This window comes from Cynoglossus semilaevis, chromosome 9, assembly GCF_000523025.1.
Source record: "Cynoglossus semilaevis isolate Cse_v1.0 chromosome 9, Cse_v1.0, whole genome shotgun sequence".
NCBI classification, from domain to species: Eukaryota; Metazoa; Chordata; class Actinopteri; order Pleuronectiformes; family Cynoglossidae; genus Cynoglossus; species Cynoglossus semilaevis.
In genome coordinates, this window is record NC_024315.1 from 178,183 (window position 1) to 201,000 (window position 22,818).

Here is a 22,818-nt window from a genome sequence, read left to right on the forward strand (position 1 = left end):
CCTGGTGCTAGCGCTTTAGCTCGCTTGCCGTTAAAAAAAAATACGAGGCCGGGCCGAAGAAGGCCGGGGAAATCGGCACTTTAGCGCGGCCTGGAGCAACTGGCCCTAGCCTAAGTGCGCCATTAAGGTGCACTTGAAAACTTTGCACGTAACACTGAATCTGATATGGCCATCTTTGCCATAGGCCGGCCGACCGGGATTACCTGGAAGGGTAGGGAGGGTTGAATTGTTGTGGGTTTTCACTGGTAATACTCAAAACCTCAACAGTATATTGTACATTTCCATTTCTTGGGAAACTGTGGTGAAAACAGATTTTCACATCTGAAACTCTAGGCTTTATAACGGACTGTCCAATCACATGCTGCTTGATCAACTCCAGTCTTGTCTTCAGTCTCCGTCTCTCGTCCATAAAGCACGGAAACAAGGCCTGGTGCTAGCGCTTTAGCTCGCTTGCCGTTAAAAAAATACGAGGCCGCGCGCCAGGGAGGGTTGAATTGTTGTGGGTTTTCACTGGTAATATTCATAAAACCTCAACAGTATATTGTACATTTCCATTTCTTGGGAAACTGTGGTGAAAACAGCTTTTCACATCTGAAACTCTAGGCTTTATAACGGACTGTCCAATCACATGCTGCTTGATCAACTCCAGTCTTGTCTTCAGTCTCCGTCTCTCGTCCATAAAGCACGGAAACAAGGCCTGGTGCTAGCGCTTTAGCTCGCTTGCCGTTAAAAAAATACGAGGCCGGGCCGAAGAAGGCCGGGGAAATCGGCACTTTAGCGCGGCATGGAGCAACTGGCCCTAGCGTAAGTGCGCCATTAAGGTGCACTTTAAAACGTTGCACGTAATACTGAAATTGTCGAATAAATTCAATGAACAAACATTCTGACGTTAGTCGGCCATTTTGTAAATTTGTTTCACCAAAACAAATAAACAAAGTTTTCTCCCACTTTAAGTAAAGTGTACGCTATTTAGCTACAACTAATACATACGGTCAAGACACAAAAACCTAGGAATAAAAGTCCGAAAATCACTTACCACTTTCTGCCTGCGTCTTCCATCCGAACCAGGACGAGCCTCACGTCAGGAATAACTCCGTACACCTGTGGCTTTTAAATGCAGCGGCAACCATTTCAGGATCTGACGTCACAAACCGCGAGCGGTTTTTTTTCCCGCTGTCACGACAATTCTCCACACTTCCGCTACGAATCTTTCCGGTGTTAGTATGTTAGACCGCGGTTGGCACAGCGTCACATACAGTCCTGGCATAAATACTGCAGGAACGGGAGTCGTTGTCAATTTAAACGCTGTTTTGTGAGTTTTAATATGTGTGTGATAGACGTGTCTGTCGGACATTTATAGAAATACGGCAGAAATTGCGTCTCGTATTCAATACGGTTCAATTAAATTTTCAAAAAGGCACTAGTTTCTTCAAAGGGCAACTTAACTAATGGCTTAAGCACTATCTAGTGTCCATCTGTGTACATCACATTAGCATGAACGTTAGATCATCTTTTTTTTTTCCTGTCATTCTGTCACCAACTTTCATTGTCGTTGACAGAAAGTTGGTGGCTCTACTGAACCAATGCTGTGTTTATTATCTGCTGCCCTGTAATCTAAACATAACATTTTTATAATATGCTAAATTAATTTAATTAACTTTATGACAACATAAATAAATCTAGACTGTAAAATCGGTTTAAACTTTCACACAGATTTGCAGAGAAATACAATATGTAAGAATTCATAATCACAGTAATTTCGGTTTTAATTTGCTTCTGTTTTATGACTTTTTACTTGTCGATACAAAACATGCAAAAAGTTATCAAAATGTGTTTATTTCCCCCTTTGTACAACTTTGAACGTTGAAATTTAAAATAATAAATAAGAAGTCATAAAAAACTGCCAGAGAGGGTTTCCTTTTTACAAAATATTAACAACTGATGACAAGAACATCAGTTGTCAGGACAGAGAGATCAAACATTTCCTACATTTAGAAGAAAAATGAACAACCATGGTTATCCAAACAGTATAATTTGCATATTGACACATTTACATAAACAAACAACATTGTTGTGGCAGAAATGGGCCTGGATTTTGCATGTTTACAGTGAGATCTGTGATGTTCAAATGGAGACAGTGAGGTAAAATTTAAATTTACAAAATGACAAGTGTTCAGTTTTCACCTTTATATCAAAGATGGTGTCAAAAAAAAAAAAATCAAGTAAGCCGACCAAATTTTTTAAAAACATATTAATCAACCGGGAAAACCCAAATAGACAAAATCTTCCTCGTCAGAGTTGGGATTCCTCCTCCAGTCTCTCAGTTTTGCTCTTCACATCTCACTGGGTCCCTTCATGCTGGAGTCCTTTGCTGAAACCGGTGACGCCACCATCGGCAGGACACACTGCGAAGGTTCACAGTAGCCATTGAGACCGGCTGTACCAGGTGAGCCAGGAACACCAGGAATACCGGGAGTACCGCGAGGGCCCCGCTCTCCATCGCGGCCATCTTTGCCGTAGGCCGGCCGACCGGGATTACCTGGAAGGGTAGGGAGGGTTGAATTGTAGTGGTTTTTCACTGGTAATATTCATAAAACCTCAACAGTATATTGCATATTTCCATTTCTTGGGAAACTGTAATGAAAACAGTTTTCACATCTGAAACTCTTTGCTTTATAACGGACTGTCCAATCACACACTGCTTGATCAACTTCAGTCTTCGTCTCTCGTCCGTATAAACCACCATTCCAGTCAGTTTGAAACCAAATCCAATCTGAAACATTTTCCCTCAAATTTGGACTTTTACTACTGAGTGTTTCCTTTACCTGGCAGACCAGGGGCACCAGGCTCTCCCTTTGGTCCTCTGAGTGTTGGTCCTCTGTCTCCTGTGTCACCCTGGTCACCTGCAGACATTAAATAGACAGACATTAGAAATATGACATGACAGTTGTTTCTTTACTGAACGACAGTATGTCCAATTTCAAGGCCTGTAGACCAACTGGAACTGATAATATTGTTAATTAGTTTGACAAAAATGTAATTAAAAAAGACATGGAAGCTCAGGTTTTTTCAGCTTGCATTGAATCTTAGCTCATAACAACCAGTCTCACAGAGCACTGGTTTCTGATCTAAATCTTACCTTTGGGTCCTTTGCGTCCGATTACCCCAGGAGGACCTTTTAGACCAGGAAGTCCTCTTGATCCGGTGTGTCCAGGGAATCCGTTCTCCCCAGCAGGGCCTGTAGGTCCAGGTGGACCAGGGGGACCAGGCAGTCCAGCTATGCCTGACTCAGGCCTGGTCAGACTGGCTGCTAGCTGGGCCAGCTGCTCTGTGACACAAGAAATGATTATTTTGCAAATTATTGTTATTATTATTGTCTTATTCTCTATAGTCTTGCTGCACATTCATATGTTCTGCGCCACCCTAATGTACTTTTCTGCCATCCCTGGGTTAGCAGCTTCTTCTCCTCTACATCGATCATCTGTGAGTGATTTGTTTTTCTGAATATCCATTCATTAAATGCTGCAGTAATCTACTGTATCTCACAAGTTTACAGCGCCAACAAGTGGAAAAGGATGAAGATGTCAAAACACTTACCTTGCATTACTCTCATGCAGACCTGTTTGATGTGTGAATCTGTTGGTGTTTTTCCCTGTGTACAAAATGACAAAGTAATGAGTCACATTACATTAGGAAATCATCATCAACAAAAACATTCTATGATGTAAAGTCTGACCTGTCGACCCTGGGTTCCAGGCAGACCTGGTACCCCTGTGTCACCCTGCATGCCCCTTGGTCCTGGTTGACCCAGCTTCTCTTCCCCTGGCTGTCCTCTTCCACCCTCAGGTCCTTTACTTCCTGTCTCTCCTGGCGGCCCCGTCTGCGAAACAAGGAAGCAGAATGAATTTAAGGTTTTGTCAGATGTGATACTTTACTGAATTACCTGAATATTTAACAATTTACAGTAGCATGAAACATTTCAGATCTTCTGTTTACGTACCGATCCTTTCTCTCCGGGTTCTCCTTGTTCGCCCTAGCAGAGGAAATAAAACCAAAATATTTAAAACCCACGTCCAATGTTTGGTCAAATAAATTAAACACCAAAGAAAAAAACAAATGAAATTTGTGACAGACATTCGTGCCGGGCTCTTTACTCCCTCAGAATATTCAGCTTAATTCTCCCTGGTTTCTTACTGACCACCTGATGTCTTTGTCCTGCAGGATCAAAACTGATTAAAATAATATATTTCCAGCATCAGATCACTCACCAAGTCTCCTCGTTCTCCTGCCACTCCCTCGGCACCTGGAGCTCCCTGAAGTGAACATGTGTGACAGGTTTTTGGCCTTCAGCATCTTTTAACTCAACAGTTCCTCATTTGGACAAAGTCATAATGTCGTGCAGGTAATATTTAATGTCATGAAACACACCTGGTCACCTTTGGGTCCATCAAGACCAACTGCACCCTAAAAAAAAAAAAAAAGTCAAAACAAGAGTTCTGAACAGAAACCAAACATTTGTAATTTTTCCTCTGTTTTCTCACTCGTTCTCCTTTCTGGCCCAGATATCCAGCAGGACCAGGGAGGCCTGGGAGGCCTGGGTCTCCTTTGGTACCCTGTATAAACACACACATAAAAAAATAAACTATTTAAAACACACACACACACACATTCTCCGTCAGAATCAAGACACACCATCATCCGTGTAACCCATCGTCCCTGACCTCAACCTGACCGCAGCCACAGGAAAAAAAAAAAAAAAGTTTTTAGCTTCACATCTCTTGAACTCGGCTGCTGATGACCACCCTGGACCCCCACGCCCAGGCTCAGATGTTTGTGGGTCTGTGTGGACACTGATGGTTGGTACAGGGCACTGACTGCTTTCAGGCATTCCTAACGAACAGAGAGCTCTTTCAGGGCGCACAGGTTTTTTCTTTTCCTGCACTAAATCCCCCCCGAGCTGCAGAGAAACCCCTCAGGGTTTCGTCGAGTTTCTGTAACAAGAGTCCATTCATGCCCTGCGCACAGGTCTACGGAGTACAGCGAGGACACAAGTTCACCAAGATCCTCCATTTTATATGAAAGTGACACACTTTCAGGCTTCGCTGGTAAATATTCATTTGACAGATGCTGACCAATCCTGGTCAAGAAGTCTGAGACAGGAACAATCAACCTGCTAATGATGATCTCCATGACACAGTTACTTTAATACACAGCTGTACTACACTAATACTATTACTACTAATTATTATTTTTCAAGTTACAAATATTCTTCATTGCTGTGTTATAAAAAAAAATTATTAGGTTTAGAAACTTTTTTTTAGCTCCTGCGGGGCCATACAAAGTGACTTGGTGGGCCGCATTTGGCCCACGGGCCTTAAGTTGGACACATGTGGGCTAAGAGTATATCCTGATAATATTTATAATAGTTACACTTCTTACAATACATGTGACACGTATCACCTCCGACAAGCGTCTGTGCATGTGCATAGTGTATATCTACTGAAAATTAAGTTTGGATATATATTAGGGAATATAGTCAATTGACATATGCAGTATATATTCTGTATATATAAATATATGCAGATCTATATATATATTCTATATGTAATGATTTATTGTTATTTCTTGTTATTATGGTTGACTGACGTCTTACCCTGGCTCCTGGTAATCCGATTGGTCCTTCAGGCCCTCGTTCTCCCCTTGCACCCTGAGATGAAAGAAGTATAAAATATACGTATGAAATGCAGTATTCAGAAGTACATGTTTGGTACTTTCAGAGACTCACTGGTCCTCCTCTGGGTCCGACCGGTCCAACTTCTCCCTGCTCACCACGCTCCCCCTGGAAATACACATTTAAACCATTTAAACCACCTCTGTCATAAAGCTAACAAGCTAACAAGCTATTAGCTCGTTACAAAGCTAACAAGCTAATGGGAGTCCACATGTAGCCACAGCAAAGCAGAAAAAATAAGCAATAAACTAAAGCAAAAAAAAATGTTTTATTAAAATTTAGGTTTTTTCTTTTGTTATTTTTCGGTTCATTTTTGTTTGGGCAAAAAAAGACTCACTTCTTTCCCTGGAGAGCCCATCAGCCCCACCACTCCTGGGTCACCTGACACCCCCTGGTACCAGAGTGGACAAACATAGAGTTAACTTATCAGGAAACCACGTGTGTGTGTCGTTATAATGAGTGGACGATGACATCACGACCATCGTACCTTCACACCACTGTGCCCCTTTGGTCCATAAGCTCCTGGTACACCCTGCATCACAACAAACACGGTCAACGTTGACAAATATGTACGAGTTAAAGATGCACAGCTGTCAATCAGGAGTTAGGGGTCAGAGGTCACTCACAGAAAATCCTGGTAGACCAGCATCACCTGGAGCCCCGTTTTTCCCTGGAAGACCCTAAAAATAAGAGCAGGATTACTGCTGTATCTATGGCTGTTTATAAATATATATATAAAAAAAATGTTAATTAGAGATGTCCGATATGAACTTTTTGCCGATATCCAATATGTCGATACTGTCCAGACATTAAATTTCCAACTCCAATATCGACCAAAGGAGGGAAAAACGATAACGATTCTAACATCAGGCCAATAATATCGGACCTCTCTAACTTTTAATATTCAAAATATTGCTGCTATTTGTAAAAATAAATAAATAAAAACAAAGTACTTTGGATGCTGGCAGTCCAGGAATTCCCTCACGTCCGTCAGGACCTGGTAAACCCTGTTGTTAAAAAGAAGTTAACATCCATTTATTTAATGTTATTTTATTGATTATTGATTTGAATAAACTGGGGCTTTTTTATGTGTCTCTCACCGGTTCTCCCTTTGGACCTGGCACCCCTCTGATTCCTTGTGGACCTGGATCCCCCTACCAAAAAAAAACATGTAAGAAATAAAGAGTTAATATCAAGTATTTAAAGGCTAATCACTGTAACTGATATATAATCATAATAATGTCCTTATATATATGTACATACTGTATATATAATACACAAATATATAATAGACCAGGCATGGGCAAACTAAGGCTCGGGGGCCGGATGCGGCTCGTTCAGTTTTTCAATCCGGCCCGCCAAACTTTTCCAAATTATATAATTTATTTATACTATCATTATACTTCTGCCTTTTCCCTGCAATACCCAAATTCTCCCAATAGATGGGGTAGAAAATGACACTAAAGAATTTAAGCATTTCAGCCTTTATGCATGACTTTTACGTCATTTAGGCCCCAGCTCACCCACGGCCCCTCTTCGACCCCTGTCTCCCTAAAAAAAAAAAAAAAAACAGACCAGTTTGAATGGATAAACAGATGAAACAGTGATGTATCTGCCGTGAAGGTGAATAAAAGATGGAGACTCACCGGGCCTCCCTGGCCCCCCCGGGGGCCGACGTCCCCAGGTGCACCACGAGGCCCCTGTTTGTGAAGGAAAATTAAAAAAAGTAGAGACATTAGTGATGCTTTAGTTGTTAAATAATATTTTACTTTTTCTAAGAGGAAACATAATTATTAAATAATGATTAATTTATTATTATTCCAAATCTATAACAATTTGGTAAAAGAAATATTCTCAGTGAACTTTCAAATCAAGTTACACAAAAAAATATTGATATTATAATTGATATTTTTTAAATATTAAATTGTATTTGTCCTTACTTTTATTATTCAAATGTTATTGTTCAATTTAAGCAGGTTTCATAAGATATTCTTGTTTTGGTATTTATGTTGGCTGATGACAGACACAAAATGTGTATGTAGTATTTTTTATTTTTCTACTGAACTAGATGTTAAGTATTTCAAACATTTTTGCCTTTTTTTTCCTGGTTCATCACCTGATATAACAGATAAATTTCTAACTTTATTTTTATTTTTATCTGGTGACTCTCAGAACTCACCCGATCGCCTTTTGAGCCTATTATTCCTGGAAGGCCTCTCGGTCCACCTGGACCCTGAAGTCAACCAGCGGAGGAGAGAAGACGAACACAAATGTTTTATGTTAACACGTTTGACAAATAAAAAATAAAACATTTGGAGTTCAGAGTAAAATAATTTACTGGTAGTCCTTGAGCGCCGACGTCTCCCATCAGCCCTTGGTCTCCTTCCTCTCCCTGAGGGTAAATGTAAGCCACTCATGTCATGACCTGCTCAGGTTTGGGATTCGACTGCTAGAAGGTAAGAATCTCGTCACGTTACCTTGTGACCTTGACGCCCGGGTTCACCAGATTCACCCATGACTCCTTTGTGACCCTACAGACAGAGATAAATAAATATTACTGTGTATCGTAAAACTACAGAAAAAAAGTATTCATTATTTTACATTAGTTTTAGATTAAAGGAGTGACCAGACCTTCATGCCATGAAGACCAGGATGTCCAGTCAAAGCAGAGGGACAGGCGTTGGGACACTGGAAAACATAACAGCCTATTTGAGGTCATGGAAGAGCCCTGCCACTAGGAGGCTCCACTGATTCATCTAGAGTTCAATGCTGGATGTTTCATGATGGTATTACAATAACAAACACTGACTAGGTTTCAAATATTTTTTTTCCCTCCTGGGCATCAAACTCACCAGGTCCTCTCCTTGATACACTCCTGGAGGTCCCTGGACAGAAAGGTGTGTAAAAAAAAGATCACTTCATGAGTTAAGATTTAAAAACGACAAAACCATCTCAGATTTAATGGAAATCAATAAAACCAGATTTATTGATATTCACCCGAGGTCCTGCAGCTCCAGGCAGACCAACTGACCCCCTCCTTCCCCTCGCCCCCTGTCACAGATATAAACACGTCCATTTGTTAATGTACACAGCTGTAAATAACAATATACTTTTTAAATGTGAAACAGGAAACAGGAAACAGGAAACTCACGGGAGCGCCGACGTGGCCCAACTCTCCTGGAAGCCCATCTGTACCAGGAATACCCTGAAGGAATCACTTTAATGATTTCTGATTTCATGAGATATGTTCATGCATCCATCATCATCCAACCATCATCCAACCATCATCCATCCATTATCAATCATCAATAATCCATCATCCATCATCCATCATCCATCATCCATCATCCATCATCCATCATCCATCATCCATCATCCATCATCCATCCAGAACCATTTAATTCTTATTCATTTAAAGTTCAAAGGTATGATAAGTGACATGTATCATTGACAATGCTAATGCTAAAGTGTCCTCTGGGGGTCACAAAGGTCATCTGGTAACGCCCTCTGACATCATCACAGGGCGTGTCACTATACAGGAAGTGGTAATTATCATATTCACACCTTCAGACCACAGATACGTGAATCCACGTTAGAGATACTCACGTCCAGTCCGTCTGGTCCGACACCCTGTTGGTCGACAGAAACCACAGATCAGTGAAGAAGATGTCGTCATGTTCTAGAGAGTCTAGAGTTTGTTATCTACTCACAGGTTCTCCAGGAGGTCCACGTGGACCAGGTTCTCCCTGAAAATATGATGGAAAGAAAAACAAACATCAGCTTTTCAAATGACGTTTCTGTCCTTTTAAAAAAAACAAAACTGAGACCCAGGAGGTGGTACCTTAGGTCCCTTCAAACCCACTGGTCCTGCGTCTCCTGGTGGTCCAAGCGGTCCCTACGAAGACGTCAAACAGAGTCAGAAATGATCGACAGTAGACAGTTCTAAAGACTGGATCATTTCCTTTACATTAGAGTTGGGTTCTGTTAGTACCATGTTGGATGTTGGGTTGAATTAGTTTGCTTTTCACAGAGATTCTACTGTAAACAGAAGCTGGATGAAGCCGTCAGGTTGTAAAAACATTATAGTAGTCGGAAATCAAATCCACACCACATTTTTATCACCTTTGAAACTGGTGAAAAAACAGGCGTTTGATTGATCAGTCAAACTTCAGATCTTTTATCTTCGTTTCATCAAATCATAACAAATCTGTTAGTGGAAGGATGGGACCTTGGCTCCGCCCCCTTTCATAGATCAAACTCTAATATGACTCCTCTTGGTCAAAGGCAGCATCAGCATCCAGACGGAACACTTCGTGAGACTTTAACCTCAGAAACAGCGCCCTCTAGAGTCCTCCATGCTCACACTTCAACATCACATTTCTTTTTCTGTATCGCTCAAATCCCACTCTGAGTCCGTCTGTTTTACACAGTCGACAGCACAACACTGAGTCCATTCTCCATCGCTGCTCCCAGCATACGCTCCTCTCTCGGCTGCCATATCTGAGCAGCGTGGCCCCCCAGCCGCCTCCCCCCACCTCACACCCCTCCACGCCTCACAATGAGACTCCTGTTTCTGTCAGGAAGCTCCGTGACACTTTGCTCTAAATAGAGCGATTTATTCAAGGAAGGACCGCATTTATGATTCAGTGGACGCCAAGACAAACCGCTCACACAGCGGCAGACGTCCAGCACGGTCGCTCTGTGCTCTTTCATACCCAATAAGACCCTCATTCAGCGGAGGCTTCAACAGGAAGGTCCACAGGATGAATTCAGCTGTGTTTTTTTAAAGCAGTATGAAATATTTACAACGGGCCAGAACTGGAGATAAAGTGTTTGGTTCCTGATAAAACTCCCATCTTTCACCTTCACTTACGTCTGCGCCTGGAAGGCCTGCAGCTCCAGGTGCTCCATCTCTGCCGTTGTCACCGTCAGGGCCCTGGAACAGAAAATCAATGAATGTTTTAGCCCATTTATTCAGTAATTATATTTATATACTCCAAACACAGGTGTGTGTCAGTGTGAATTATTCCTTTTTTAATGTGTGTGTGTTTGTGTGTGAATTATTCCTTTTTTTAGTTCATTTAAAATAAAAGAAAGTATTCATTGAGATCGAGGTTTCAGACAGTTATCACAGTATTACTGGTACTCACTGGTCCACCGACCACTGTGGAGTCCACTCCTCTGTCACCCTGAGTGGACACAAAAACAAGATATCGTAACAGATAACGTAGATGATCTCATACACACATAGATTCCTGTAACTGAATTGGTGTCAGTAATCACTGTCTGTGGTTGTGATGATGTCATACTAGAGTAGTGGATACAATTCTGTCAGTGTATTATTATTAGTATGGCCAACGATAAAACTGTTTGAGCTACAAAAAAGTTATGCTTAAAAAATACATGCTTCTCATTTAACTCCACAGGTTTAGATCTGTGGAAAAGAAAAAAGGTGAATTTTACCATTAAAATTTGAAATGTGAATCTGGCTGCAATTCAACAAGTAAAGCTTTCCTTAAGGATCCATCTAAGAACTTATGTAAAGTTTAAATATCTCTGGTAGGAAATAAAAAATCATTTTTTAAAATATTACTATTTTAACTGTTTCGTTGAAGTGTTACATCCAAAGTGACGTTTGTTCCTCCCTGAATTACATGAACACTGTGTGAACTTGTCAACCTTGATATGACCAGGAACAGATGACAAACAGTGACTCACATCAATGCCGTCCACCCCCGGTACGCCAGCTGCTCCTGGTGGCCCCTGAGGGCCCCTGGGACCGACCGGGCCCCTCTGCAGAATAAAAACAACACATTAAAAAACTTTGCTCTTTCAAGTTTTTCGGACTAAAAATCAACTGTAAATATTATTCAGGGCTGGTGATGCTGCTGCTGCTGCTGCTGCTCACACAGAGTCTTATTGTTCGGGTGAAAGGTCGTGGAATTCAATCTGTGTTCCTATTACAGTGTCATTATACCAGCACTAAGTAAATGTGTGTGTTCATATTACTGCTGCTGTCGGCGTCTGACCGGTGCCAGGTGTGTAAACACAGACGGGAACAGAAGTCGCAGTGAAAAGAAATTTACTTTAGCTTTAAAATGTATCATGTTTCAAAACTCTGCAACAGTTCCATACAAACAATTCTGTAGGAGTTCTTAGAATTAGTCGGAAGGAAAATATGAATCTGAACACAGACAAATATTCAAGAAAAAAAAATCACTGTCAACATTATTAAAATATCCGAACAAGGCAGAACAATAAGTCATTTTCCTCCTAGCTTCTGTGCTGTATACAAATAAGCTGGTGACTGAAGTTCTTGACTTAACTACCAATATTACATACTCGTATAACACGTTTTTTTTTATTACTATACAAGAAGCAGTCCACCAGACCAAAGGAAACTGGTCGTAATCAGGTGAATTGTTATCTGGCATCAGTCAGAAGAGAGCACCAAGGTAAAAGATGGCTCTGGAAGCCCATCACTCAGCTCCTGTGTCTCACCTGAGCAGAGCAAATCAGCAGGACTTGCAGAAAAAACACCAGCAGGGATTCCCGATAGATCCTGGACGCAGCCATGGTTTTCCCACGGCCAAGGAGGAACGTACTCGGTCCCCTTTTTACCCAGATGAGAGACGGAGCTTACGGACGGTCCACCTGTCAGTCGCCCCCTTGACTGAAGCCCCACCGCCTGCTGGAGGAGGAGGATGTAAGGTGTGTCCTGATTATTCATGAGAGGCCGAGAGGAGGAGGAAGAGGAGGAGGAGAAGCAGGAGGAAAAAGTTCTCTGCTCTAAAAAGGTGGAATGTCTGACCTTCATTCAAATGAAGCATTAAAATAATGATAAGCCTAGGTTTAGGCCTTAATTAAAAGTAACAATTTTAGTCCTAAACCCAACTTTACCCTCATATTGTCCTCCTGAACGCCAACAACTGTGGCGTATCTGGTGTAAAAAAATGAGCTCTCTTGTCATTGTGTTAATAAAGCAGGTAAGGTGTTAATAAGTAAATTTTTTTTTTAAATGTCTAGACAAAATTGGTAAAAAATAAAAAAAATATATATATTTTAATTTCTAGACAAAATTGGTAAAAAATAAAAATTTAAAAAAAAATGTCTACACAAAATTGGTAAAAAATAAAAAATGGTATTTTTAAATTTTAATATCTCTAGGTCTGAGTATGTCTCGGTAATACACGCATGCAAAATGAATATCAATTTGAGCCAGTAGAGGGCAGCAGTCTGTCTTTTTTGAACGGATGTTTGTCGGGAGAAGAAACACCGGAAGTTCATGGACGCAGGCGTCACTTTTAAAGCTTGTTAACCGTCGTTGTCTTGGTGTTGTGTCAATTTGTAAACAACAATAAGGCTAAAGACTTAGCCTTTTAATTCACAGCAATGGACAAACCGTAGATTAAATTCGAAAAGGTGAGCAAACGTGTTTCCCGATATTTAGCAACAGCTGTGTTTTTGTTTCGGCTGTACGCTAGCCTCGCTCGTTTTAGCATCGTCTGTTTATGTTCAGGCGACCAGACGCCCTTTAAATATATATATGTTTAAATGATGTGTTTACGTCAGCATGCTTACGTAACCGAGTTCTAAAAGCCTAATATTAAAATAAACATTGATTCATGTTTTTTTTACCAACTAAGCCCACATTCGAGAAAAAAATGTTTCCTTTTCCCTCTGTTAGTTTTCACTCCAACTACGTAACTGAAACCTGGGAATATCATGGACAACCTGGATTTCTCAGAAGAGGAAATACAAGAACAACTGGCGATTCTGGGCTACAGGAACATCCCGAGACAAAAACTCCATGAATTCAAGCAAGGTTAGGCAATAAAATCATCATCAAACCCATTCTTTTCACAGTAAACTTTTGTATTTTTTTTACTTTGTTATTGTACACAGTAAAACGTATTTTAAATCAAATGTATGCACAATACTTTAAACTGTTGAATGTTTTGTGTTCTGTCAGATCTTGATGCACTGATACAAAATGGAGACTGGAAATCCTTTGCTTCAGGAGACCATAAAAACGTCAAACCTCCTGCAGTTGTATCTCGGCAAACTATTTCTGCTTACAGCAGACAAAGGGGTCAGTAAGATATTTTGTTTTGATGCTTTTGTTACTGAAATCTAATTTGAATGAGTGTCTCAGCCTGTCGGATGAATTCATACATATATTGTGCACAAACAGATCTGTCAAAAATGTTCTTAGTCTTAATGTTCTTTATTTTCCATCCTGACAGATCTAGATGATCTGATCCAGTGTAAAGATTGGACTACTGCTTCAGGCCACCACGTAGACGTCACACAACCATCTGTGGCCACATCTAAGCCAAGTCCGCCTGCCTACATCAAAGAAAAAGGTCAGAACAGAAAAAAAATTGAATCATATTTAAAAGTTTTATCTTTGTACTTTTTAAAATGTACAAATAGTACATACATTAAATTAACAATTTCTCTTTGCAGTTGGTCAGTGCTACATTAAAAGTCACGATGAAGGATTCTTTTTGCATTCACCGAAGGGGGATCATGAGAAACAAGTTAGTATTTTTTTTATAAAGTTTATTTATTCCCGTTCCCTGCACACCATAAAAAAAAATGGTGACAGTAAACACTGTTTGGTATAAGAAATTGTATAAAACACAGACAAATGAAGAAGAAAATAATATAAGTAATAAATGAAAAAAAAACCATTTTTCAATGATGTTTGACAATGTTTGGTTAGTATTTAATTTTGTACATTATCAGCTCAAACTAATAAAACTATATTATCTAAACATATCTTATATGTAAGGGTGTGATATTAGCCAGTATGTCCAGGATTAAGGCAGTGACAAGGTATTTGTGACCATAACATTTGTATTAAATACACAGGTACTCACCACATGTCAGAACAGAGACTACGGTCAGCAGCAGAGGTTCGTTGATTCCTACGCACAGCACTCAGTGGCTCCAAAGTTCAGGCTGCCTGCAGGCGCCCCCTGCAGGCTGCAGGTGGAGCCAGATCCCGAGGAGCCAGAGGACACACTAAACCCAACCATCACAGACAGCTACACATCATCCCCAGACAACCAGGGGAGACGCCTCATCAAGAGAAAAGTTCTCAGGTCAGTTTGAAGACAGCAGCAGTTATAGTAAATCCACATGTCTGAATTGATAGGTGGCTAAAGTGTAACTTCAGTGATTGCAGTGATGTTCACAGTAGATCCAGACTCAGTCTCCATCGTTTTATATCTGTGGCCTTTCATTCAGCTCAGGTCTTAAACACTGTATCGTCCTGGAAAGTAGTAGCAGCAGCTATAGTAAATCCACATGGCTGAATTGATAGGTGGCTGAAGTGTAACTTCAGTGATTGCAGTGATGTGTTTAGAACCTGAGGCAATTACTTATGTGACGCACAAATATTTTTGTCCAACAGGAAACATAAAGGACAGTCTCAGGTCTACGATGAATCGTTCTACAGTGAAGACTCAGGTAATGTATTAAGTTGTCTTTCCACTTACAAGTAAAAAGATATATTAACCTGACAAATTCTGATGCATTTAAAAAATTCCAAAAAAAAAAAAAATTTCCAAAATTGAAAAAAAGTCCTTGTGTTAAAACTGTTAAGTTAAGTAAGTAAATCAGATTTAACTAACAAAATGTTAATTGCATTTTCAAGTGGATTGTATATTATGTTAATTGTATATTATGTTGTCTTGTACCAATGTAAGTACTTTGGGTTTTTTTTAAAGTTCACGATAATAATACTGTATTTTGATCAAAATGGAGAAAAAAAATGAGGCGACATGGTTACAATATCTATAGTCGCCAGAAGGGGGTGCTGTCTAAGCACAAAGACGCTTCCGTGAATCTCCAGGAAACGGACCCAATCCTCTTAGCTCCGCTCTAATCCATCTGCTCACTGATCACTCACTGCTCCACATACACAGGAAGCCGTCACCATGTACAAAATGTACGACGGCGTGAGTGACGGTGGCAGCGACGACAAAAGTTCACTCAGCTCTGCCTTTTGGACTGAGGATGAGAAGCAGGAGGAGGACGAGGAGGTGGAGATACATACAGGAGATGCTGGACGTGAAGCAAAGGTGGATGAGGCTCTTGGTAATGCCACAGGGAAGGAAAACCCTGAGAACCGTACAGAGAACGTTGGTCCTGAAGGAGGATCTGGTCTGGATTCAAACATCGCAGATCGTGGTTACAAGACAGAGGAGAACATCGGAAAAGAATATTTTACGCCGGTTGCTATGACAAACGAGCTCCAGGAGAACCTATCAGGATCTAGTTTGACTGATGGAAGTGTTGAGGAGGAAGACGTTGATTCTGTATCTGAGGAAGAGGAGTCCTGCCACACATCTGAGGAAGACGGAGGCGATGGTGAGGAGGAGAGTGAAGAGGGCGACGATGAAGATGACTCCAAAACTGTAGCTGAGGCAGAAGACTCTTTCTCAGAGGATTCAGAGGAACCTGAGAGCTCAGAAGAAGGAGAAGATGGTGATGATGAAGAGGACAGTGAACGGGATGTAAAAAATACAAACTCCAAATATGAAGCTGGGACAGAAGACTCCTTCTGGGTGGATTCTGAGGAGGACCAAAGTTCTGAGGGAGAAAAATGTGATACTGGAGGGGAAGAAGGAGGGTCTGAAGATGGAGGGTCTGAAGAAGGACAAAATGGTGACGATGAGGATGAAGAGAGTGACGTGGTGGTCAATAAGAAAGACTCCACATCTCCGCCTCAGTCAGAAGACTTTCTCAAGGACGATTTAGATGCAGACGAAGGTTTGGAAGAGCGAGAACATTTCAGAAACGAAGAGAGTGGACAGAAGGTACGATGTAGTGAAGACGTCTTTCAGAAGGATTTAAGCAAAGATGAAGAGGAAGACGGTGAGTGGTGGGACAAAACAGTAGCTGAGGCAGAAGATCAGAAAACATCTGGAGATGTGAGCGACGACAATGAAAAGGAGGAGGAATATCAAGCCATCAGTGAAGACGTTTCCAAACCTGGTGTAGCAACCGGAGGAAGTCACACTGAAGAAGAGGACACTGAGGACGTAGTCGAAGAAAACGTTCATGGAAATGAATCCAGAATAGTGAAACAGAAGTTTGTTCTCGAGGCTCCGGCAGATGCTGAGCTCAATCTCCAGATCTTTGTGGAACGCTCAGAAAATGTGGCCCATGTTGGATGGGAAGTGGAGCGGAGGTGCACCAGCAACCACAGCAGTCCAGCCCCAAGTCTGATGACCTCAGGCTACGGCACCTACAGGCCAGACGAACAGGAGGCTGAGGACCACAGAGATGACCAAGACAGTCGAGGAGATCTCTCTGAGACCAGAGACGAAGGAGACGAAGACGCACTTTCATTCAGCAGCTTCAACTGGTTTGACATCGAACTTGCATCTGCCCCAGAGTTCCACAGGACTGGAGAGGACGGAGACGAGGAGAACCCTGATTGTTTGAGGACATATTGTGTACACGACAGTCCACGTGACGACGAGGCGGAGATGTCAAACATCCGACCACATAACCACAAAGACCAGGCAGACGACGAGAAGTCTGGTCTTCACCGAGATGGATCTATTGGATTTGAGAGCGATGTAGAACATCACAGAGGTTCTACAGGAGGAACTGGATGTGAAAAAGTGGACGAGAACATGCTGGACCTCAGAGGTGACGATCGAGTGGAGGACAGAGCTGAGGACAGATATGATCCTGAAGATTCATCTGGGTCTGGGAGCAACAAGGACATCAGGTTTCTTGACTCTGAAGTGGATTCTGATTGGATGACGAGCAGCGGCGTGTTAGAGGAGAAGCTCAGACCGAAGGGTAAATGTCTCCAGGTTTACCCTCAGACTTCATCATGTTGTCACATCAGCATCAGAGTCTGTTTACACTGTGGTCGAGGACCAGCTCACGCCGGGGGCAAAATGCACTCGAACCAATGTAGAAACTGCATGATGTTCACGGCCGGGACTTGAACTCCTCTGAGGAGAAACTCCTTCAATGTTTCTGATGTTCTTCTTCCACAGAAGCTGCCAGTTCAGTGGAAGAACGTCTGGCAGAGCTGGATCTGTCGGCACCTGCTCACCGCGACTCTGACGCAGAGAACGACCTCAGCTCCGAGACAGAGGGGGCGATGAGGAGCGCATTTGAATCTTACATCAGAGGCATGGTGGGTAGTTTGATAACATTTAACTCATTAAACTCCTCATTCTGCTGCATGTAAACGTTATAACATTTAACTCCTCATTCTGCTGCATGTAAACGTGTGTTTCAAGATATTTTTTTGTCACGTTTCCAACAGAGTCACGCAGAAGGTGACCTCAGGCCCAAACCCAAATCTTGTAAGTCTGAAAAATCATCTTCTTATTTACAATCTTTCAATCATTGATTGATTATAGGAAATGGATGGAGCACATTTCACACAGGTCAGAGGTCACGGCTTTCCACCAGGTGGAGCCACTACCTCTCATTATTGAGCAGAGGCTCTCGCTTCGCCACTCAGTCTTCTGTCAAATGTATCAAAAATTGTTTATGAACATTTGTGAATGTGCTGAAATATTTTAAGTTCTCTAGACATTTAGAAAAATTCTGATTTGGGAACAATAACAAAGAAAAAACTAGTTTTTTTTGTGTGTTCCAGTGTTTGAATGCTGTCGACATGATGTTAATCAATTCATGAATTAGGTTTTATATCGGAGCTTTTTTTAGCAACTAGAATTCACTTTCCACGTTCCATGTTTCAGTCATTCGACCTGTGATGACTCAGCAGAACATGAAGAAGTCTGATCCAGTCAGCAGGTAAGATCGACCCACTGAGGTTTGACTTTACTGTCGATGTAAACATCAGAAACCGCTAAATAATTAGTGTAATGATAACGACGTGTGTACGTTAGATTATTCACACTAATCCTGATCGCACGGAAAGTTCCTGAAACAGTGTTTGTTCAACGTCTGCAGGTATTTTGAGTACAAACAGTTCTGGGAAATGTACAAACTCCCTGGAGAGAAGGACAGAAGAGATCTGCGCTGGGAGATCAGGGTACGACCAGAACAAAGGAACGGCCTTTGATCCTCTATGGAAAAACAGATGATTTTTTTTAAAGATGTTTTGTTTTTGTGCAAAGAATTTTCAAAAACTTTTTTGATTGTTGTTCTCATGACTTTTCTCTCTTTATAGGACCGTCTTGCATACCAGCCTCCTCCAGTGAGTACTAAGTTTATTTATGTTTTTCTAATATACAATATATATGTATATATATATATAATAAATCTATAATGTGTATATATATATACATATAGAGTATACATGCATACATATACACACATATATACATATACATATCAGAACACGTAAGCAGTAACGTCTGTTGGTTCCGTGTCTGTGCTGCAGCCTAAACCTCGGAGAGTCTTCGAACCAAACACCTACGTTGTGCCAACGGAGAAGAAACGCTCGGCTCTGCGCTGGCAAATCAGGAACGACCTGGCCAACGGGCTCCTCCCTCACAAATACAGCTACAGATTTTAGACACAGTTTTTCTACAGAACTACAGACAATTTTATTTTTTTTGGATCACTTGTTATTTATTCATCTTTTTGATAATGAACTTAATAAACACATTTACAAAAAAAAGAGCAGGTTGTCTGCAGCGAGTGGATATGTTACAGTAAATACCAGGTTCTTCAGGGGAGGTCAGAGTAGGGCAGGTTGAACGGGTACAGAGGAGCGAAGCGCTCGTCGTGCCACAGCAGCTTCTCCTCCAGGAACTTGACGGCTTGGAGAGTGAGGACGACCGACTCGTGCTTCAGCATGCTGTGGACGTTCAGGCCTGTAGGAGGAGCCACACACAGGAGACATAGTGTTAAAGTGTCATTTCTCCATGGGTGGCAGATTTTGGGTTTGAGGCAGGATAACCTGCCAATGTGCCCCGGGTAAAAAAGTAACGCCCGGTAGCTATGTCACCAGAAGACTAGTTTCACCGCTAGGATTCTTTTACGCCGCAGTAGCACCCCCTGCTGTTTCTGTCAACTGGACGGTACTGGATCCATGATACATTCAGCTAACGGTCTACGTTGGTGAATTCAGACAAATTTTACTAAACATTTGAACAAAGATTCTCTGACGAAGTCGGTTTTGTTTTGGAAATACTGTGCTGCTGCTGCTGTCGTTCTTGAGCCAGTCTACACCTACCAACAACAGAGCTGTGTTTACCGTCATATAAATGGCTTTAAAATCTTCTGTCAACTCACCGATGGCTGGGATAATGTTCACCGTCTTCAGGTTGGCAGTGGCCTGGAGAATGTTTTCTGGAAACTCTTCACCTCTGAAACCACAACAATCACAAAGTCAGTCAGAAGCAAATGAAAACATTAACTTAAAAAAAAAGATTTAGAGACCTTGTTGATGATACTCACACATCAACTATTAGCACTGAGTGTCCCCAGTGTCTCTGTCTGATCAGGTCCATGAGGAACTGAGAGTCTGGGGTGGGGATGTCCAGGGAGTCCACGATGTGGAGGTACTCCTGGGAGAAAAACAGAGAAAAACAATTTAAATACAGATTTATATTGGTTAAAAAATACGCCATCAGTTTTGGCCGTGTCCTCAGCATCACGTCATTAACACACATCCTACAGGACAAGCACAGAACTGCAATCTTTTGTTTTGAACAGGCTCAGGAAACACACTAGTGACATTAATGACATTATGTATGTGTGTTTTAATGATATTATTAATGACATTATGTATGTGTGTTTTAATTTGTAATATTTGAATATGATATGTTTAAATATTTTATGAACAGTATCTGGAAGGTGTAAAGTAAAACAAATAATAGCGTATTTGGTTCATAATTATGTTATGAGATTAAAAATGAGAATAAAATTTTGCAATAAAGAACACTAATTTTTTTTTAGTGTTCTTTATTTTGCACTAAAGAACACTAATTTTTTTTTTACATATAATGCAAATAATAGGGATAAGAAATCAGCAGGTCTTAGTGAATTAAACAGTATTTTTTTAAGGTATCATTATGTCTCCTATAAAGTGATGCAGTTTTATTATTATTAAAATTCCCTGATGTTTACATTCATACATGAGACGAAACTCCCGAGGGATTAATAAAAGTTCCATCCATCGTCACTGTATATGAATGTAATTAAACGATGTTTCCGTTTCACAGTTGATGTCATTCTCACTGTAGGATATTTACTCAGGCAGAGGAGAGTGAAACTGCATGAAAACAACTAAATGTCTTTCTCCTGGAGACAAACGTGATGAAGTGTGACCTCAGTTCCACTGACCTGCGTCAACTTGGAGCTCAGCGCCACCTTCAGTCCCTGTACTCGCACCTTCATGGGCAGCATGTAGTAGTAGCTGGTGGGTCCCCTGGGTCCATGGCTGACTCCACCTTAGAGAAACACCACAGAGCTGTCAGAGGTCGGTTCACACTACAACGATGTTAGGTGTTAGTGGACGTCACCTGACGTTCACACCTGACGTTCACACTAGACTTTCACAACATTATTTACTAGATAGATAGGTGGAGTAGACGTTCACTACATTATTTACTAGATAGATAGGTGGAGATTAAACCATGCGAGTCAGGATAAAGGTTAAAGGTCAGAGTAACATCACCAGCACTCACCTCCTCTCCACAGCGGTGACCGGATGCTTCCGTGTCGAGCTCGTCCGCTGCCCTTCTGTTTCCAGGGTTTCCGGCCTCCTCCCCTGACCTCCGACCTCACCTTAGTGTGAGCATGGCTCTGGGAGGAAAATGAAAGACTTCTTAGCCATGTGAACCATACAACTAGTCCGAACTTTGCTACATTGGGAGATTTCATAAAAGTTCATTCACGGTTTTCACCACCACAGAACCAGGGCATTTAAAAACTTACGATTCGCTTAAAATTTCTCTGCCACTTTTCAACATCGTAGAGGATGTCGAGTCTGTGATGAGGGGGAAAAAAACGGAACACATTTACATATTAAAACTCATACTTATCTGAGCCGATTTTAAGAAATGTTTTTTTTAGGCTTCAAATTTTAGTTTTCAGATCTACACTATGGAACCGACTAATTTTTACTCTAACTCTAACAAGCGACTAATTTTTACTCTAACAAGACAACGTCTTACCTGGGTGGTACCCCAAAGACGTCAGGGTGAAGCTCAGCAACGCCCGACGGCTCACTGTCTACATCTTCTAGACTCTCTACCCAGGTGTGGATGGGGCTCAGGTGAGCAGGAACCACAGCATCACACTGTCTCAGCAGGGGCAGGGAGCAGTCTGCAGAGGGAGGGGGTCGCTCTGGAGGAGGAACACAACAGAGTCCTGTAAGTGTTTGACACTTGAAAATGAACAACACGGTGTTTGAAGGTAGAAGAAGATAATGTTTAAAGTATGTCACCGCAGCCTCAGACTCACTTAATCGATCAGGATCCACCAGGTTGGAGGGCAGCAGTAGATTTGGAGGCAGGTTGTTCACACTAGAAAATGAGGAGGAAAACTGAGGAGAAAGAGCCGGGTTAATGACATTAAAAATAACAGCAGGAGATGGAACAACAAAACAGGAATGTAATTGAACTTCTTCCAAACTTCCAAAATATATTTCCGCTTTGAAGCCAAGGACGTTGAAATAATTAATTTGACTGTATTATTAGGTACTGTTCATATTATACTAGATTAAACATAAAGTTAGCAGATAAAAACGATTACGTATATTCCCAATGTCAATGTATCTAAATGTTTACTTCCTCACCCTTTGAGCGACTCCTCTGCTACAAACCAGCAGAGACAAACGAAACATCTCCGATCGTTGTGTCCAGTACTTTCACTAAAACTATTCCGAACAATAATTCACTCATAAATAAACATCATAAAACTGTTTTATATATATATACAGATATATAAATTACTGTTTCCTACTATAGCCACAGCAAAGGTCGTGATGAGAGCGACAGCGTGCTGGCGCTCACTTATGACGTCATTAACATAGGGAGTCACTAAGCGCCATCTTGTGGTCTTAAGTAGGAACAATAGCGACCAATAACAAATGTCAGTTATTTGAGAAATACTACTATACTATA

The 22,818-nt window shown here is 41.3% G+C and overlaps 3 protein-coding genes and 1 long non-coding RNA gene across 5 annotated transcripts in view; 1 reads left to right on the forward strand and 3 right to left on the reverse strand.

Moving 5' to 3' along the window:
- LOC103383146 (uncharacterized) overlaps positions 1–1,148 on the reverse strand; it is a 5,657-nt gene extending 4,509 nt beyond the window's left edge. The window contains exon 1 of the long non-coding RNA XR_521990.3: positions 1,037–1,148. This is a non-coding gene — a long non-coding RNA (uncharacterized LOC103383146). The remainder of the gene's footprint in view (positions 1–1,036) is intronic.
- Positions 1,149–1,677: 529 nt separating this feature from the next.
- Positions 1,678–12,561, reverse strand: col9a1a (collagen, type IX, alpha 1a). Its single transcript, XM_025058418.1, is given in 34 exon segments — positions 1,678–2,539; positions 2,826–2,903; positions 3,140–3,328; positions 3,598–3,652; positions 3,737–3,880; positions 4,001–4,033; positions 4,269–4,313; positions 4,429–4,464; positions 4,542–4,613; positions 5,654–5,707; positions 5,786–5,839; positions 6,069–6,122; positions 6,219–6,263; positions 6,358–6,411; positions 6,685–6,738; positions 6,832–6,885; positions 6,947–6,951; positions 7,234–7,282; positions 7,378–7,431; positions 7,911–7,964; positions 8,070–8,123; positions 8,209–8,262; positions 8,363–8,419; positions 8,584–8,616; positions 8,729–8,782; positions 8,883–8,936; positions 9,338–9,361; positions 9,442–9,477; positions 9,573–9,626; positions 10,605–10,667; positions 10,882–10,920; positions 11,450–11,524; positions 12,233–12,369; positions 12,543–12,561. Coding segments are annotated over 34 exon segments (2,142 nt in total). The 3' UTR covers positions 1,678–2,333.
- A 415-nt stretch (positions 12,562–12,976) lies between these two features.
- On the forward strand, positions 12,977–19,340 carry hyls1 (HYLS1 centriolar and ciliogenesis associated). Of its 2 annotated transcripts, none has more exons than XM_025058396.1 (13): positions 12,977–13,153; positions 13,419–13,556; positions 13,704–13,823; positions 13,984–14,097; positions 14,201–14,274; positions 14,609–14,841; positions 15,153–15,208; positions 17,761–17,903; positions 18,036–18,075; positions 18,478–18,532; positions 18,692–18,773; positions 18,912–18,938; positions 19,125–19,265. In XM_025058396.1, exons 2-13 carry the CDS (start codon positions 13,457–13,459, stop codon positions 19,257–19,259), a joined length of 1,179 nt encoding a protein of 392 aa, XP_024914164.1. In that variant the 5' UTR covers positions 12,977–13,153; positions 13,419–13,456; the 3' UTR covers positions 19,260–19,265. The 2 variants fall into 2 exon arrangements, with proteins under 2 accessions (XP_024914164.1, XP_008314395.1); XM_008316173.3 differs by having other exon boundaries at positions 12,979–13,153; positions 13,978–14,097; positions 19,125–19,340.
- mrpl4 (mitochondrial ribosomal protein L4) lies at positions 19,294–22,725 on the reverse strand. Its single transcript, XM_008316174.3, has 9 exons — positions 22,491–22,725; positions 22,157–22,238; positions 21,868–22,039; positions 21,629–21,680; positions 21,379–21,496; positions 21,035–21,141; positions 20,147–20,256; positions 19,982–20,055; positions 19,294–19,560 (listed from the first exon to the last, which is right to left on the reverse strand). The coding sequence occupies exons 1-9, from the start codon at positions 22,536–22,538 to the stop codon at positions 19,415–19,417; spliced, it is 909 nt and encodes a 302-aa protein (XP_008314396.1). The 5' UTR covers positions 22,539–22,725; the 3' UTR covers positions 19,294–19,414.
- Between the last annotated feature and the right edge of the window lie 93 nt (positions 22,726–22,818).